At 46.6% G+C, this 16820-nt stretch overlaps 1 protein-coding gene across 1 annotated transcript in view; it reads right to left on the reverse strand.

The window, feature by feature from the left end:
• Positions 1-16820, reverse strand: part of MYO19 (myosin XIX) — a 450559-nt gene that overhangs the window by 260153 nt on the left and 173586 nt on the right. The window contains exon 13 of the mRNA XM_063955000.1: positions 3158-3279. Coding sequence (XP_063811070.1) covers positions 3158-3279 — 122 coding nt within the window. The remainder of the gene's footprint in view (positions 1-3157; positions 3280-16820) is intronic.

Genomic DNA, 16820 nt, shown 5'->3' on the forward strand with positions numbered 1-16820 from the left:
CGCAGTATAACACCAGTATGTGTGTATATACTTTTTATGATATTTTCCAGCCTCCTGTCAGCTGGTCCTTGAGGACGGCCCTATCTATAGACGGTACCGCCACTTGTTTTGATAAGCGTGTGAGCGCCTTATCCACCCTAAGGGGTGTTTCCCAACGCGCCCTAACTTCTGGCGGGAAAGGGTATACCGCCCACAATTTTCTATCGGGGGGAACCCACGCATCATCACACACTTTATTTATCTGATTCAGGAAAAACTATGGTAGTTTTTTCACATCCCACATAATACCCTCTTTTGTGGTACTTGTAGTATCAGAAATATGTAACACCTCCTTCATTGCCTTTAACGTGTGGCCCTAATAAGGAATACGTTTGTTTATTCACCGTCGACACTGGATTCAGTGTCCCTGTCTGTGTCTGTGTCGACCGACTAAAGTAAACGGGCGTTTTAAAACCCCTGACGGTGTTTTTGAGACGTCTGGACCGGTACTAATTGTTTGTCGGCCGTCTCATGTCGTCAACCGACCTTGCAGCGTGTTGACATTATCACGTAATTCCCTAAATAAGCCATCCATTCCGGTGTCGACTCCCTAGAGAGTGACATCACCATTACAGGCAATTGCTCCGCCTCCTCACCAACATCGTCCTCCTACATGTCGACACACACGTACCGACACACAGCACACACACAGGGAATGCTCTGATAGAGGACAGGACCCACTAGCCCTTTGGAGAGACAGAGGGAGAGTTTGCCAGCACACACCAAAAACGCTATAATTATATAGGGACAACCTTATATAAGTGTTTTCCCTTATAGCATCTTTTTTATATATTTCTAACGCCAAATTAGTGCCCCCCCTCTCTGTTTTAACCCTGTTTCTGTAGTGCAGTGCAGGGGAGAGCCTGGGAGCCTTCCCTCCAGCCTTTCTGTGAGGGAAAATGGCGCTGTGTGCTGAGGAGATAGGCCCCGCCCCTTTTTCGGCGGCCTCGTCTCCCGCTCTTAACGGATTCTGGCAGGGGTTAAATATCTCCATATAGCCTCCGGAGGCTATATGTGAGGTATTTTTAGCCAAAATAGGTTTTCATTTGCCTCCCAGGGCGCCCCCCTCCCAGCGCCCTGCACCCTCAGTGACTGCCGTGTGAAGTGTGCTGAGAGGAAAATGGCGCACAGCTGCAGTGCTGTGCGCTACCTTTAGAAGACTGAGGAGTCTTCTGCCGCCGATTCTGGACCTCTTCTTATTTCAGCATCTGCAAGGGGGCCGGCGGCAAGGCTCCGGTGACCATCCAGGCTGTACCTGTGATCGTCCCTCTGGAGCTGATGTCCAGTAGCCAAGAAGCCAATCCATCCTGCACGCAGGTGAGTTCACTTCTTCTCCCCTAAGTCCCTCGTTGCAGTGATCCTGTTGCCAGCAGGACTCACTGTAAAATAAAAAACCTAAGCTAAACTTTTCTAAGCAGCTCTTTAGGAGAGCCACCTAGATTGCACCCTTCTCGGCCGGGCACAAAAATCTAACTGAGGCTTGGAGGAGGGTCATAGGGGGAGGAGCCAGTGCACACCACCTGATCGGAAAGCTTTACTTTTGTGCCCTGTCTCCTGCGGAGCCGCTATTCCCCATGGTCCTTTCAGGAACCCCAGCATCCACTAGGACGATAGAGAAATTAGGTTTTTAATGCTGCCCAGGCCCCTCCTCCCCCCCCCCCCCCCCCCCCCCGCGCGCCATGCACCCTGTAGTGCCGCTGTGTGTGGGAGCATGGCGCACAGCGCAGCCGCTGTGCAATACCTCAAAGCCGTCACTGAAGTCTTCTGATCTTTTTCTACTCACCTGTCTTCTGACTTCTGGCTCTGCAAAGGGGGTGACGGCGTGCTCTGGGAACGAGCATCTAAGCGTACCTAGCGTTCAGACCCTCAGGAGCTAATGGTGTCCTGTAGCCAAAGAAGCAGAGCCTTGAAACTCACAGAAGTAGGTATGCTTCTCTCCCCTCAGTCCCACGATGCAGGGAGCCTGTTGCCAGCAGGTCTCCCTGAAAATAATAAACCTAACAAACGTCTTTTTCAGAGAAACGAAGGAGAGCTCCTCAGTGTGCATCCAGTCTCACTGGGCACAGATTCTAAACTGGAGTCTGGAGGAGGGGCATAGAGGCAGGAGCCAGTTCACACCCCTTCAAAGTCTTAAAGTGCCCATGTCTCCTGCGGATCCCGTCTATACCCCATGGTTCTTGAAGTGTCCCCAGCATCCTCTAGGACGTATGAGAAATATTTTTTAGGGTTTTGTTTTATTTTATAGATAATATCTGAAAATTGTATTGTTGTTAACTACACTTTGCCGAGTGCCAAGGTAGGCAAGAGGACAGTAACATAGAGAAATTAAACCTATAACAGCTACCAGCCACTTAAGTACCTCACAATATTTGAAAAAGCATAACAAATAGCCTGACCAAACCACACCTAGAGCAACTAAAACTAGAGCTATGCACTAACACGTTCACGTTCTGTAAATTGAAAAAGTCCAACACAATTAAAAATTGGCACAATATGTAGAAAAGAAGCATGCAATAAAAATTTAGTTGCAATATTTCAGCTTCAACTAAAATTTATACCAGCTCTACATCTATGGTCTGATTCCCTGTTCTACCAATGACGATCTCTCAACTCCAATGATCAGCAATCATTTTTGGGTCAAATTCAGCGAATCAAGGATTTCCAACATGCCAGATTTTGCTGATCAGCAAAGACAGGCATTGGGAGAACAGGAAATTGGCCAAAGCTCCCCAAGATGTATGGTCACCTTTACTGTACTTGACCCAATGTGTGTCTCAGCAATCTGGGACTGGTGAAAATGTATAAGTATTACTAAGCAAATATAGTTAAAAGATTTTAATAAAAATACCTGGGGCTGGATGTAAGGAAGTCCGAGTTGGACAGAGTTGCGGATTCTCGGCCAAACTCAGACTTTTTTTTAAAGAAGCAATCATTTACAAGGCATGGTTTTGCCTTGAACATGATTGCTGCTTTAAAAAACGTCTGAGTCAAGCCGGGAACCCGCACCTCCAGTCAACTTTATTTCATCCTGCCCAAGGTGTTCAAATAAGATTACTAAAACATAGCTACACAAAAGGATCTGGACAGACTGTATATAACAGCTCTGCACCCTCCGTACCTGTTGAGCTTTCAAGTAGTGCGATACAAAATGTTGCTGAAGCTTCTCGTTAGCATAGTTAATACATAACTGTTCCAGGTTGTTTTTTGGAAAAGATTCAAATCCATACACATCCAACAAACCTGGGGGTTAAACGAAATATATAGAAAATAAGAATTTACTTACCGATAATTCTATTTCTCGGAGTCCGTAGTGGATGCTGGGGTTCCTGAAAGGACCATGGGGAATAGCGGCTCCGCAGGAGACAGGGCACAAAAAAGTAAAGCTTTTACCAGATCAGGTGGTGTGCACTGGCTCCTCCCCCTATGACCCTCCTCCAGACTCCAGTTAGGCACTGTGCCCGGACGAGCGTACACAATAAGGGAGGCAATTTGAATCCCGGGTAAGACTCATACCAGCCACACCAATCACACCGTACAACTTGTGATCTAAACCCAGTTAACAGTATGATAACAGAAAGAGCCTCTTAAAGATGGCTCCTTAACAATATAACCCGAATTTGTTAACAATAACTATGTACAGTATTGCAGATAATCCGCACTTGGGATGGGCGCCCAGCATCCACTACGGACTCCGAGAAATAGAATTATCGGTAAGTAAATTCTTATTTTCTCTATCGTCCTAAGTGGATGCTGGGGTTCCTGAAAGGACCATGGGGATTATACCAAAGCTCCCAAACGGGCGGGAGAGTGCGGATGACTCTGCAGCACCGAATGAGAGAATTCCAAGTCCTCTTTTGCCAGGGTATCAAATTTGTAGAATTTTACAAACGTGTTTTCCCCCGACCACGTAGCTGCTCGGCAGAATTGTAATGCCGAGACCCCTCGGGCAGCCGCCCAAGATGAGCCCACCTTCCTTGTGGAATGGGCCTTAACAGATTTAGTCTGTGGCAGGCCTGCCACAGAATGAGCAAGTTGAATTGTGTTACAAATCCAACGAGCAATCGTCTGCTTAGAAGCAGGGGCACCCAACTTGTTGGGTGCATATAGTATCAACAGCGAGTCAGATTTTCTGACTTCAGCCGTCCTTGAAATGTATATTTTTAAGGCTCTGACAACGTCCAACAACTTGGAGTCCTCCAAGTCGCCAGTGGCCGCAGGCACCACAATAGGTTGGTTCAGGTGAAACGCTGATACCACCTTAGGGAGAAAATGCGGACGAGTCCTCAGTTCTGCCCTATCCGAATGGAAGATTAGATAAGGGCTTTTATAAGATAAAGCCGCCAATTCAGATACTCTCCTGGCGGAAGCCAGGGCCAGTAACATAGTCACTTTCCATGTGAGATATTTAAAATCCACCTTTTTCAATGGTTCAAACCAATGGGATTTGAGGAAATCTAAAACTACATTTAGATCCCACGGTGCCACCGGAGGCACCACAGGAGGCTGTATATGCAGTACTCCTTTAACAAAAGTCTGTACCTCAGGAACTGAGGCCAATTCTTTTTGGAAGAATATTGACAGGGCCGAAATTTGAACCTTAATAGATCTCAATTTGAGACCCATAGACAATCCTGATTGTAGGAAATGTAGGAAACGACCCAGTTGAAATTCCTCCGTCGGAACACTCCGATCCTCGCACCACGCGACATATTTTCGCCAAATGCGGTGATAATGTTTCGCGGTGACTTCCTTCCTTGCCTTAATCAAGGTAGGAATGACTTCTTCTGGAATGCCTTTCCCTTTTAGGATCTGGCGTTCAACCGCCATGCCGTCAAACGCAGCCGCGGTAAGTCTTGAAAGAGACAGGGACCCTGTTGTAGCAGGTCCCTTCTCAGAAGTAGAGGGCACGGGTCGTCCGTGACCAACTCTTGAAGTTCCGGGTACCAAGTCCTTCTTGGCCAATCCGGAGCCACTAGTATTGTTCTTACTCCTCCTCACCGTATAATCTTCAATACCTTTGGTATGAGAGGCAGAGGAGGAAACACATATACTGATTTGTACACCCAAGGTGTTACCAGTGCGTCCACAGCTATTGCCTGTGGATCTCTTGACCTGGCGCAATACTTGTCCAGTTTCTTGTTGAGGCGAGACGCCATCATGTCTACCATTGGTCTTTCCCAACAGTTTATTAGCATGTGGAAGACTTCTGGATGAAGACCCCCCTCTCCCGGGTGAATATCGTGTCTGCTGAGGAAGTATGCTTCCCAGTTGTCCACGCCCGGGAAGAACACTGCTGACAGTGCTATTACGTGATTCTCCGCCCAGCGAAGAATCTTGGCAGCTTCTGCCATTGCACTCCTGCTTCTTGTGCCGCCCTGTCTGTTTACATGGGCGACCGCCGTGATGTTGTCCGACTGAATCAACACCGGTTTTCCTTGCAGGAGTGGTTCCGCCTGGCTTAGAGCATTTTAGATTGCTCTTAGTACCAGAATGTTTATGTGAAGAGACTTTTCCAGGTTCGTCCATACCCCCTGGAAGTTTCTTCCTTGTGTGACTGCTCCCCAACCTCTCAGGCTGGCGTCCGTGGTCACCAGGATCAAATCCTGTATGCCGAATCTGCGGCCCTCCAATAGATGAGCCTTTTGCAACCACCACAGAAGATATACCCCTGTCCTTGGCGACAGGGTTATTCGCAGGTGCATCTGAGGATGCGACCCTGACCATTTGTCCAACAGATCCCTTTGGAAAATTCTTGCATGGAATCTGCCGAATGGAATTGCTTCGTAAAAAGCCACCATTTTTCCCAGGACTCTTGTGCATTGATGTACAGACACCTTTCCTGGTTTTAGGAGGTTCCTGACAGGTCGGATAACTCCTTGGCTTTTTCCTCGGGAAGAAAAACCTTTTTCTGAACCGTGTCCAGAATCATCCCTAGGAACAGCAGACGTATCGTCGGAAAACAGCTGCGATTCTTGGAATATTTAGAATCCAGTCGTGCCGTCGAAGAACTACTTTAGATAGTGCTCTTCCGACCTCCAACTGTTCTCTGGAACTTGCCCTTTTTAGGTCGTGCAAGTAAGGGATAATTTAGATGCCTTTTTTCTTTGAAGAAACATCTTTTCGGCCATTACCTTGGTAAAAAGGCCCGGGGTGCCGTGGATAATTCAAACGGCATCGTCTGAAACTGATATTGACAGTTCTGTACCACGAACCAGAGGTACCCTTGATGAGAAGGACAAAATTTGGACATGGAGGTAATCCTTGATGTCCAGGGACACCATATAGTCCCCTTTTTTCCGGTTCGCTATCACTGCTCCGAGTGACTTTATCTCGATTTGAACCTTTTATGTAAGTGTTCAAAACATTTTAGATTTAGACTATGTGTCACCAAGCCGTCTGGCTTCAGTACCACAATATAGTGTGGAAAAATAATACCCTTTTCCTTGTCGTAGGAGGGGTACTTTGATTATCACCTGCTGGATATACAGCTTGTGAATTGTTTCCAATGCTGCCTCCCTGTCGGAGGGAGCCGTTGGTAAAGCAGACTTCAGGAACCTGCGAGGAGAAGATGTCTCGACTCTCCAATCTTTACCCCTGGGATAATACTCGTACGATCTAGGGGTCAACTTGCGAGTGATCCCACTGCGCCCTGAGACTCTTGAGACTACCCCCCCACCTTGAGTCCGCTTGCACGGCCCCAGCGTCATGCTGAGGACTTGGCAGACGCGGTGGAGGGCTTCTTTTCCTGGGAAAGGGCTGCCTGCTGCAGTCTACTTCCCTTACCTCTATGTCTGGGCAGATATGACTGGCCTTTTGCCTGCATGCCCTCATGGGAAAGGAAAGATTGAGGCTGAAAAGACGGTGTCTTTTTTAGCTGAGATGTAACTTGGGGTAAAAAAGGTTGGATTTCCCAGCTGTTGCTGTGGTCCCCAGGTCCGATGGACCGACCCCCAAATAACTCCTTCCCTTTATACAGCAATACTTCCATCTGCCGTATGGGATCTGTATCACCTGACCACTGTCGTGTCCCTGACATCTTCTGGGAGATATGGACAACGCACTTATCTTGATGCCAGAGAGCAAATATCCCTCTGTGCATCTCACATACATATATATAGAATGCATCCTATTAAATGCTCTACATGAATAAAATATTTTCAGTCAGGGAATCCGACCAAGCCAACCCAGCACTGCATCTCCAGGCTGATGGCGATCGCTGGTCGCAGTATAACCACCGTATGTGTGTATATACTTTTTAGGATATTTTTCCAGCTTCCTATCAGCTGGCTCCTTGAGGGCGGCCGTATCTGGAGACGGTAACGCCACTTGATAAGCGTGTGAGCGCCTTATCACCCTAAGGGGTGTTTCCCAACGTACCCTAATTTCTGGCGGGAAAGGGTATAACGCCAATATTTGCTATCGGGGTAACCCTACGCATCATCACACACTTCATTTTATTTTATCTGATTCAGGAAAAACTACAGGTAGTTTTTTCACTCCCACATAATACCCTTTCTTGTGGTACTTGTAGTATCAGAAACACGTAACACCTCCTTCATTGCCCTTAACGTGTGGCCCTAATGAGAAATACGTTTGTTTATTCACCGTCGACACTGTATTCAGTGTCCGTGTCTGTGTCTGTGTCGACCGACTGAGGTAAATGGGCGTTTTTAAAACCCCTGACGGTGTTTCTGAGACGCCTGGACCGGTCCTAATAGATTGTCGGCCGTCTCATGTCGTCAACCGACCTTGCAGCGTGTTGACATTCTCACGTAATTCTCTAAATAAGCCATCCATTCCGGTGTCGACTCCCTAGAGAGTGACATCACCATTACAGGCAATTTCTCCGCCTCCTCACCAACATCGTCCTCATACATGTCGACACACACGTACCGAGACACAGCACACACACCGGGAATGCTCTGACAGAGGACAGGACCCACTAGCCCTTTGGGGAGACAGAGGGAGAGTCTGCCAGCACACACCAAAAACGCTATAATTATATAGGGACAACCTTATATAAGTGTTTCTCCCTTATAGCATCTTTTATATATATACAATATCGCCAAAATCAGTGCCCCCCCTCTCTGTTTTAACCCTGTTTCTGTAGTGCAGTGCAGGGGAGAGCCTGGGAGCCTTCTCTCCAGCTTTTCTGTGAGAGAAAATGGCGCTGTGTGCTGAGGAGATAGGCCCCGCCCCTTTTTCGGCGGCCTCGTCTCCCGCTATTTTTGAAGTTAGGCAGGGGTTAAATATCTCCATATAGCCTCTGTGGGCTATATGTGAGGTATTTTTTGCCTCTAATAAGGTTTTTATTTGCCTCTCAGAGCGCCCCCCCCAGCGCTCTGCACCCTCAGTGACTGTTGTGTGAAGTGTGCTGAGAGGAAAATGGCGCACAGCTGCAGTGCTGTGCGCTACCTTTATGAAGACTCAGGAGTCTTCAGCCGCCGATTTTGGACCTCTTCTCTCTTCAGCGTCTGCAAGGGGGCCGGCGGCGCGGCTCCGGTGACCATCCAGGCTGTACCTGTGATCGTCCCTCTGGAGCTAGTGTCCAGTAGCCAAGCAGCAAATCCACTCTGCACGCAGGTGAGTTCACTACTTCTCCCCTAAGTCCCTCGTTGCAGTGATCCTGTTGCCAGCAGGACTCACTGTAAAGTAAAAAACCTAAGCTAAACTTTCTCTAAGCAGCTCTTTAGGAGAGCCACCTAGATTGCACCCTTCTCGTTCGGGCACAAAATCTAACTGGAGTCTGGAGGAGGGTCATAGGGGGAGGAGCCAGTGCACACCACCTGATCTGGTAAAAGCTTTACTTTTTTGTGCCCTGTCTCCTGCGGAGCCGCTATTCCCCATGGTCCTTTCAGGAACCCCAGCATCCACTTAGGACGATAGAGAAAATAATTTACATTTTTTTTACTGTATATGCTAAGATTCTCAAAAATATCAGTGAAAAGCAGCAAATAGCATGCATATCTTTTTAATTCAATTTAAAAAAAAAATTAAATCCGAAAATTCTATTCACACTGCAAGAACGGAGGCAGGATGTAATGCTGCTCCAAGTTCGACGGCCGTGCAGGATGCCGATCGAACTCTGACTTTTTTTAAAGGGGCAATCATTTACAAGGTAAAACCATACCTTGTAAGTGATTGCTCCTTTAAAAAAAACATCCGAGTTCAGCAGCATCCCGCACGGCCGCTGAATCGGGCGGCATTACACCCCGTGCCAGTTGTGCAAAATGTCTTCGTTATTGTAAGTAGGCAAGAGTTCTTCTGAAGCAGGTAAAGCACATATGCTCTTCAAATGTTGAATGTCTATGTCTGTATAACATGATAAATTTATGTTCATACATATTGTAAATCCTTCTTTCTAAATCACTGGATTTTGGCACTTGAAAATATTGACTATGTCTGGTGCTCCTTCTTTTATATCACCAATCTACAGCTAACTCAGCTATTTTTCTAACAATAAACCAGAGAAGAGCACTAGAGAGAAATGAAACGAGAGAGAAGCAACATTTAACTTTGGTAAAATATTCACAAAAATGCTACAAAGTAAATGGACGGGCATTATCCCTCAATGGATTCAGAGAAAAGGATCTAATGGTATATAAATACTGGTTTCGTTTCATCAATGTGGGAGACAATTGTCCATGGGATTTACAGTATACAAAGTTGTCTCCTTGAGTGTGCAACTTGCATCTTGGCTGCAAAACGATTAACAAGTAAAACTTTACAAAAGTATGCTCAAATGCCCACCCAAACTTCAGTGTGCCATCACCTACAAAGGATACAATGTGTTTAATTCCTGACAGGGTCGTATCTGTGTGGATCTTGGGGGTAATTCCAAGTTGATCGCAGCAGGATTTTTGTTAGCAGTTGGGCAAAACCATGTGCACTGCAGGGGAGGCAGATATAACATGTGCAGAGAGAGAGAGATTTGGGTGGGGTGTGTTCAATCTGCAATCTAATTTGCAGTGTAAAAATAAAGCAGCCAGTATTTACCCTGCACAGAAATAAAATAACCCACCCAAATCTAACTCTTTCTGCTCATGTTATATCTGCCTCCCCTGCAGTGCACATGGTTTTGCCCAATTGCTATCAAAAATCCTGCTGCAATCAACTTGGAATTACCCCCCTTGTTTGATATCCACATGCTTGGGTTGGTTTACTAATGAATTACTAGTAATTGATAATTCAACTGTTGGACTCCAAAATCAGTCCGGTCTCTCTAGGTAAGTACACGAAGAAGGTCAGAGACCCTGCCATGATGGGTTTGGTTTTTTAAATAATGTTTTAAAAGAAATCCTCCCCACTTCATTCTACATGCACCGGTACTATCATACCCTTTATTATAAACGTGTTAATGGCTTTTCACAGGGCCCAGTACTTCACCTAGTCCTTAGGAAAGCCTTATTGAAAACTGTTGTACTGATTTTATGAGGCGATTGATGGTATATAATCAATCCAGAACACCCTTACCCAGACATCTGAAATGGAAATGAACCACTGATCCTGATAGGACAGTAGACAGTGCCCTACAACAGTTAAAAGCAAGAAAAGGGGTGGGCATATTGCCCATCTTTAAGACTGTCTGACGGCTTGCTCGTCAGTTTATGTGATGACCAAACTAAAGGGTCTGTAATGTGAGTGTAAAACTGGGTCCACAATAGACATTAGTGGGTATCCAGCAATATTGTGTGTCATGGGCCCCAGTGGGCTGGCGGCATCGTCAACGTCATAATGCATACACACTGGACGATATCTTGAACGTTGTGTCGGTATCTGCCACATCGTCCACTTTATCGTGTAGCGTATACCCAGCATAACAGAATATTTCTAGAATTACTTCCCTTCTAAACAGATAAGTATGAAAAATGGACAGATATAGATTACACAATCTGGAACAAGTAATCACTGTAAAAACTAAACACAGAGACCCAGCAATAGAAGTGTAAGGAATAACACTGCAACAATATGTAATACCCAACCACTCTAGTGCTACTGTCCTGCAGGGGAGACACTCAGAGGAGAAAAGAGCTGCTGTCTAAGTGTTTATCTGCACTACTCACAAGGAACTAGAATGCATTGCCCTAGAAAGGACAGCCCTTCTGTTCTCTCTATGCTTAGGGATCCAGTTAAGAAAGTTATAACCCTGTAACCACTCGCTAAAGTATTCAGGACTTCTGTTCTATATTTAGCAGGCTGACAGCAACACACCACAAGGACCTTACCAGACAGTTATAGTTGATACAAGCCGGTGACGTGTGGTGAGGTAAATGGCTGGGGAGTCACTGCCTTCTACCAGAGCCAGATTTACACATACATTTACAGTATGAGCCCAAGAGTTCACGTGGGTATTATACAAAGGTGCAGCAGTGTATACTGCTGGAAATTTGGTGTGTTTTGATCAGATTAGAGCGGAAAAGGTAGCAGGTCATAAACTTTTTACTTTTGACTATAAAAATAATTCGAATAATACAAAGAAGATATTTACAATATATTATTTGTATTTTTCATATACTATATATAGTTACAACTCTGGCATATACTGGAGTGTGACGGGAAAGGCTCTGCCTCACCTCACCGCACATCACTGATACAGGCGGCATATTCGTTAATGTCCCCTGATACTAAACAAAATATGCCATCGTAAAATAATAACGTTGTTAAATAAGGCCCTATGTGTGCAGAGGTCACTGACAGGCTGCTTGCATCTGCCTCCGCCTCATAATCAGGCCCAGATGCTGCTGGTTCAAGGTTCCAAGGCTGACTAACTATAATAACAATTACTCCTTTCCAGCATGGAGATAAGAATCACTTAATACTCAATTTACACTAAGCTGAGAACCCTGGGTTATTGCTGGGGCAAGCCGGTACGACCCAGATCCTGGCTCAGTGTGAAAGGGTCGACCCGGGTTGTGTATCCCATGTCCGACATGGGTTGGCTACAGTGTGGATGGCATGACCCATGTCATGCCTGAAAGACTGCTAATTGACAGGCTCAAGAGCGCTTGGAGATGAAGCGTCCTGTGTGAACGGTGATGATCCAGGGGCCCTCCGGCAGTGTGAAAGGAGTAAGACTATCTGAAGCCACTTGGGTTGGAGTCGGGGCTTCAGTGTGAAAGGGGTATTTTAGCAACATCTCTTGCCTGAAGTCTGATGCTACTGTACCCACCCAATGACACAATGGTAACACACCGCCCTTGTGGCAAGGTGTTACTATACTTCCATGCATGATTTATGATTTGTTCCATGTTCAAGTGCAAGGAAATGCTCATACTAGCTATATAGCTGGGTGGTAACTATGGTGACTACAGTATATAACATCAGTTTGTCTGTGAGTCAACCTTACTGATCTGAACAAACATGGCACCATTAAGCATTCTATAGAAATGTGGTCACCAGAATCACCAAATGTATGAGTCACCAGATGGATAAGGAAACCTTTATATGCTGATAAGCGGATGTAAGCATTTAAATCTGTTAAGGTGGTCTCATTAATCTGGCTGTTCTGGTCTATTGGAGGCGCATTCTCTTTTGGATTCTGAGAATCACTAAGAGCACACCTTATACATTCCAACTGTGCATCTTTCGTGGAGATTGATATCAGAATTAAGCTATTGTTCTACTTTTCTCTGTTTTTATTATATCTTCTGAGGATACATCTAAAGAAGCATGTCTGAGGGATCAGAAGATTTAGAATATTGTGATATGACCATATGTTTTGTTCAGGTCCGACCCAGGATTTAGAAAATAGTTCCAACCTGGGTCAGACGCCACTGCACTGGCGATCCAGGTAATTCCCAGGTCAGCCCTGTTTACACCTAATACGGGGGCAGTATTAACTGTTCTGCCAGTGCTAGGAGATGACATCATCTCCAATCGCCAGTGATCCAGGGCTGCCTATGCTGGAAACTGAACCCGGGTCGTATGACCCGGATCACCAGTTCACACTGCCCCATGGTCTGGGTCCTTCCTGTGTCCAACCCTGCTCGCTACCCAGGTGGAATTCCCGGGCCACTAGACCACACAACCAGAACTCAAAAAGGCAGGTAATGCAGTGCTGGACGGGCCTCCAGTGTCCCCTATGGAATTGGAGAAATGGATTTATCGGTAAGTACCAAAATCTTGTTTTCTCCTTCATCCACTCTGGAATACTGGGGATGTCCCAAAGCTTTTCTACCGGGTAGGAGAGGGCTAAGAAACCTGCAAAACCCTACGGCCAAACCCTGAATCTGAAGCCGCAAAGGTATCAAAATGGTAAAACCGTACAAAAGTGTGAACAGTGAACCAAATAGCTGCATGGCATACAGTAGCTGCGATACAGAAGCACCCCTGCGGGCAGTCCAAGGAGCTTCACACAGCTGGATTCCGAGCACTGGCTATGTAAGCCTAATGAATAGCCACATGGGTCCATTTGGCCAACGTCTGCTTGGAAGCAGGCCAACCACGACTTGCAGTATCGTAGGGCACAAACAGGGCATCCGATTTGCGCAATGCTGCCATCCAGGCTTCATAGATGCGAAGAGTCTGAACCACATTCAATGAGTGCAAAGACGTAGAAGCATCAGACAAAACAAGGACCACGATAGGCTGGTTGATGTGGAAGGTGGAAACTAGCCCGATCATCATAAAAGAGAAGGTAGGGAGAGGGACAGGATAATATCCCAATCTCTAACACTCTCTAAGTTGAGCCAAAGCCAACAGGAGGACCGTTTTCCAGAACAAGTACTTGAGGTCCACCTCCTCCAAAGACTTAAGCACAGCCAATAGGAGAAAAGTCAACACAAGGTTGAGATCCCAAGGAGCCGTAGGCAGAACAAAAGGCGCCTGGACTCGCAGGAAGTTCTGAAGTTCCAGAAGCAAGACCAAGCAGCGCTGAAAGAAGATGGCAAAGGCAGACACTTTTATCTTCAGCGAAGCCCAGCATCCATCCCCGCTAGTAGGAAGAGTAGCAGGAGGGCAAGTCGGAAGCAGTGGGGCACCCATGCCCCTCACACCCAAACACGTAAGACTTTCAAATATGATGGTAGTGCGCGGACGTCACCGGCTTTCAAACACTGAACATGGTGGAAATCACAGCTTCCGGGATACCCTTGCATCTTAAGATTGTGACTTCAACAGCAACACCATTTAACGCAGCTGCATGAAGAATTTAGTCAGGGTACATGTACAGACCCTGCTAAAGAATATACAACTGTAGAGGCAACAGCCACGGATTGCTGCAAGAAGAAGTAAAAAGGTCAGCGTACCATGCCCGACGAGGCCAAACCGAAGCCACCAAGATGACTGTGGTGGACTTGTGCTTGATGCATTTGAGCAACCGCGGTAGCAGAGAAAAGAGTGGAAACAGATACACAGACTAGTACTACCACCGAACTGTAAGAGAGTCTACCGCATCTGCTGCTGGATTATGTGTCCTGGAGCAGTACTGCGGCAGATGGTAATAGGGTTGGGAGGCCATTAAGTCTATCTGAGGCCTGCCCAACGTCAGACCAGGTAATGGAACATGTCTTGATAAAGGGCTCATTCCCCAGGATGGAGATCCTGGCGACTGAGATAGTCCACCTCCAAGATCTCCAAGCCTGGGATGAACACGGAGGAGATAGCCATGTCATGTTTCTCTTCCCACTGTAGGATGCAGCTATTGGACTGCGTGTTCTGCCCCTCGCCGTCTGACTGCACATGAATTGGCAGTCCCTGCAGAAAGGGAGACTATCTTGAGCTCATGGCATGACCATCGATCCTCAAATTGACTGTACAGTGTCACCGCAACACAGCTAAGGAAGCTGGTGTCTGTAGGCAGGAGAAGCCAATCCCAAAAGCTGGAACAGCTAAACGCCAAGTGACGGGCAGTCTGGAGCCACCAGAGCACAGAGATGCAGTTCCGAGGGGAAAGACACACCAGACTGTGCATCTGCAGATGTGACCCCAACAACTGAGACAGTATATCCAACTGAACAGTCTGGAATGTAGCCTGTCAAAGTGAATGGCCTAGAAGGAGGCGACCACTTTGGGGAGGAGGAGAAAACAAAGGTGAACTGACACCTTGTTGGGTTTGAAAACCATTTTTTACAATTCCTACATGCATTTGTCTACTGGAAGGAACACTCACTGTAGGGAAGTGTCCAGAATCATCCCCCGAAACTGCAGACGTTGCACTTCTGGAAGTTGATGATCCAGCCATGTTGGATGAGAACTTGATGTGTGAAGGACGCCTTGATGAGGAGGTCATCCAGGTAAGGGACAGTTTTCACCCCCATGGATCGAAGATGAGCAATCATCACCACCATCACCTTGGTGAAGATCCTGGGTGCTGACAATAGTGCGAAAGGCAGAAGGCTCCCAAACCTGATAATGAACTTCACTGATGGCAAAGCAGAAGAAAAACCTGATGCGGTTCCCAGATTGGAATGTGAAGGTAAGTGTCATTGGACATCAAGGATATCAGGAATTCCGCAGCCTACAGACCTGCAATCACCAAGTTTCCATCTCCAACCGGTGAAATGTTAAATGATTTGAGATTCAAAATAGATCAGACTTAATCAGCAAAGCTGTGGACCCACAGATTTGAGTAGAATCCTTGAGTGTGTTGATGCACTGGGATGGGGATCAAGCCCACCTTGGAAAATAGAAGTTTGGCGATTGCCTGCTGCAACACCTTTTGTTTTTGCTTTGCGACTGGCAGACTTGTGGTTAAAAGAAGAAACAAACTCTATCTTGTATCCATGGGATACAAGATTGCAAACCCAAACAACGAAACAAGTCTAGAACCAAACCTCGTTGAACTAAAACAGGGGAGCACCCACTGTGGGGCTTCTCAGGTAGGACAGAAGACCATCATACCACTGGTTTGTCGGAAAGGCTTGGGGTCCAGGTTGTCAAGCCCTGGTCCTTCCTCCTCTAACTGTAAATGAGGTACCTCTAGCTTTTCTTGCAAATCTGGTGGGGGCCCAAAAGGTAAGGTCCTGAGTAGGACCGGCAGGGAGTAGCCGCGGTTGAAGGCAAGAAAGTACTCCTGCCACCACTGGCCATGGAAATCCATTTGTCCAGTTCTGGACCATACAGGATATCCACAGTGAAAGGAACGAGCCTCCACAGCCTGTTTAGATTCTGCATCGGCCTGCCAGGCCCAAAGCAAGAGGGTGCAGCGAGCCCCAACCGTCAAGATTTTGAACCCTACCTGGCCAATATCCCTGGAGGCATCTCCCAGGTAAATAGCTGATCACCAGATATGCTCAGCTAGGGGGATTAGGTCAGCTCACAGAGTATTTGACCAAAGTCCCTAGACTAACTGTTCTGTTCATTTTTCTATGCTTTGTTTACCTAAGAGCAAACTAAAGCCAGCCTGAGTAAAACACGAGCCCAACTTGCACTCCTAACCTTTTTTTCAAAGTTGTGGCTCCTGAGACAGACAGTGTGGCCTTCTTTGATAGCCGAGAGACCGACAGATGGCCCTTTTAGCTATCGGAAAAGGATAGAAAATGCTTGTCTGGATGCTTCCAAGCAGCAGACAGCTGTTTGTCTAATTGAATAGAAGTGGGGAAGGTAACAGCTGGTCTCTGTTTCTTACCAAATAATGATGTACCCGTAAACTTCACAGGCTCCAAATTGGCGATTTTAAGGATTTGACGGACTGCCCGGATGAGGGCTTCAATACCTTCTGTGCCTTTATCCGGCTCCTGCAAGAATTCTTCTAACTCTGAGTCCTCCAATAATTCAGCCTCTTCTTTGTGAGAGGAGCGATTTACGTTTGATTCATCTTCAGACTGGAGAACCTCCAGCAG

This window comes from Pseudophryne corroboree, chromosome 2 (genome assembly GCF_028390025.1).
Source record: "Pseudophryne corroboree isolate aPseCor3 chromosome 2, aPseCor3.hap2, whole genome shotgun sequence".
Lineage (NCBI taxonomy): Eukaryota > Metazoa > Chordata > Amphibia > Anura > Myobatrachidae > Pseudophryne > Pseudophryne corroboree.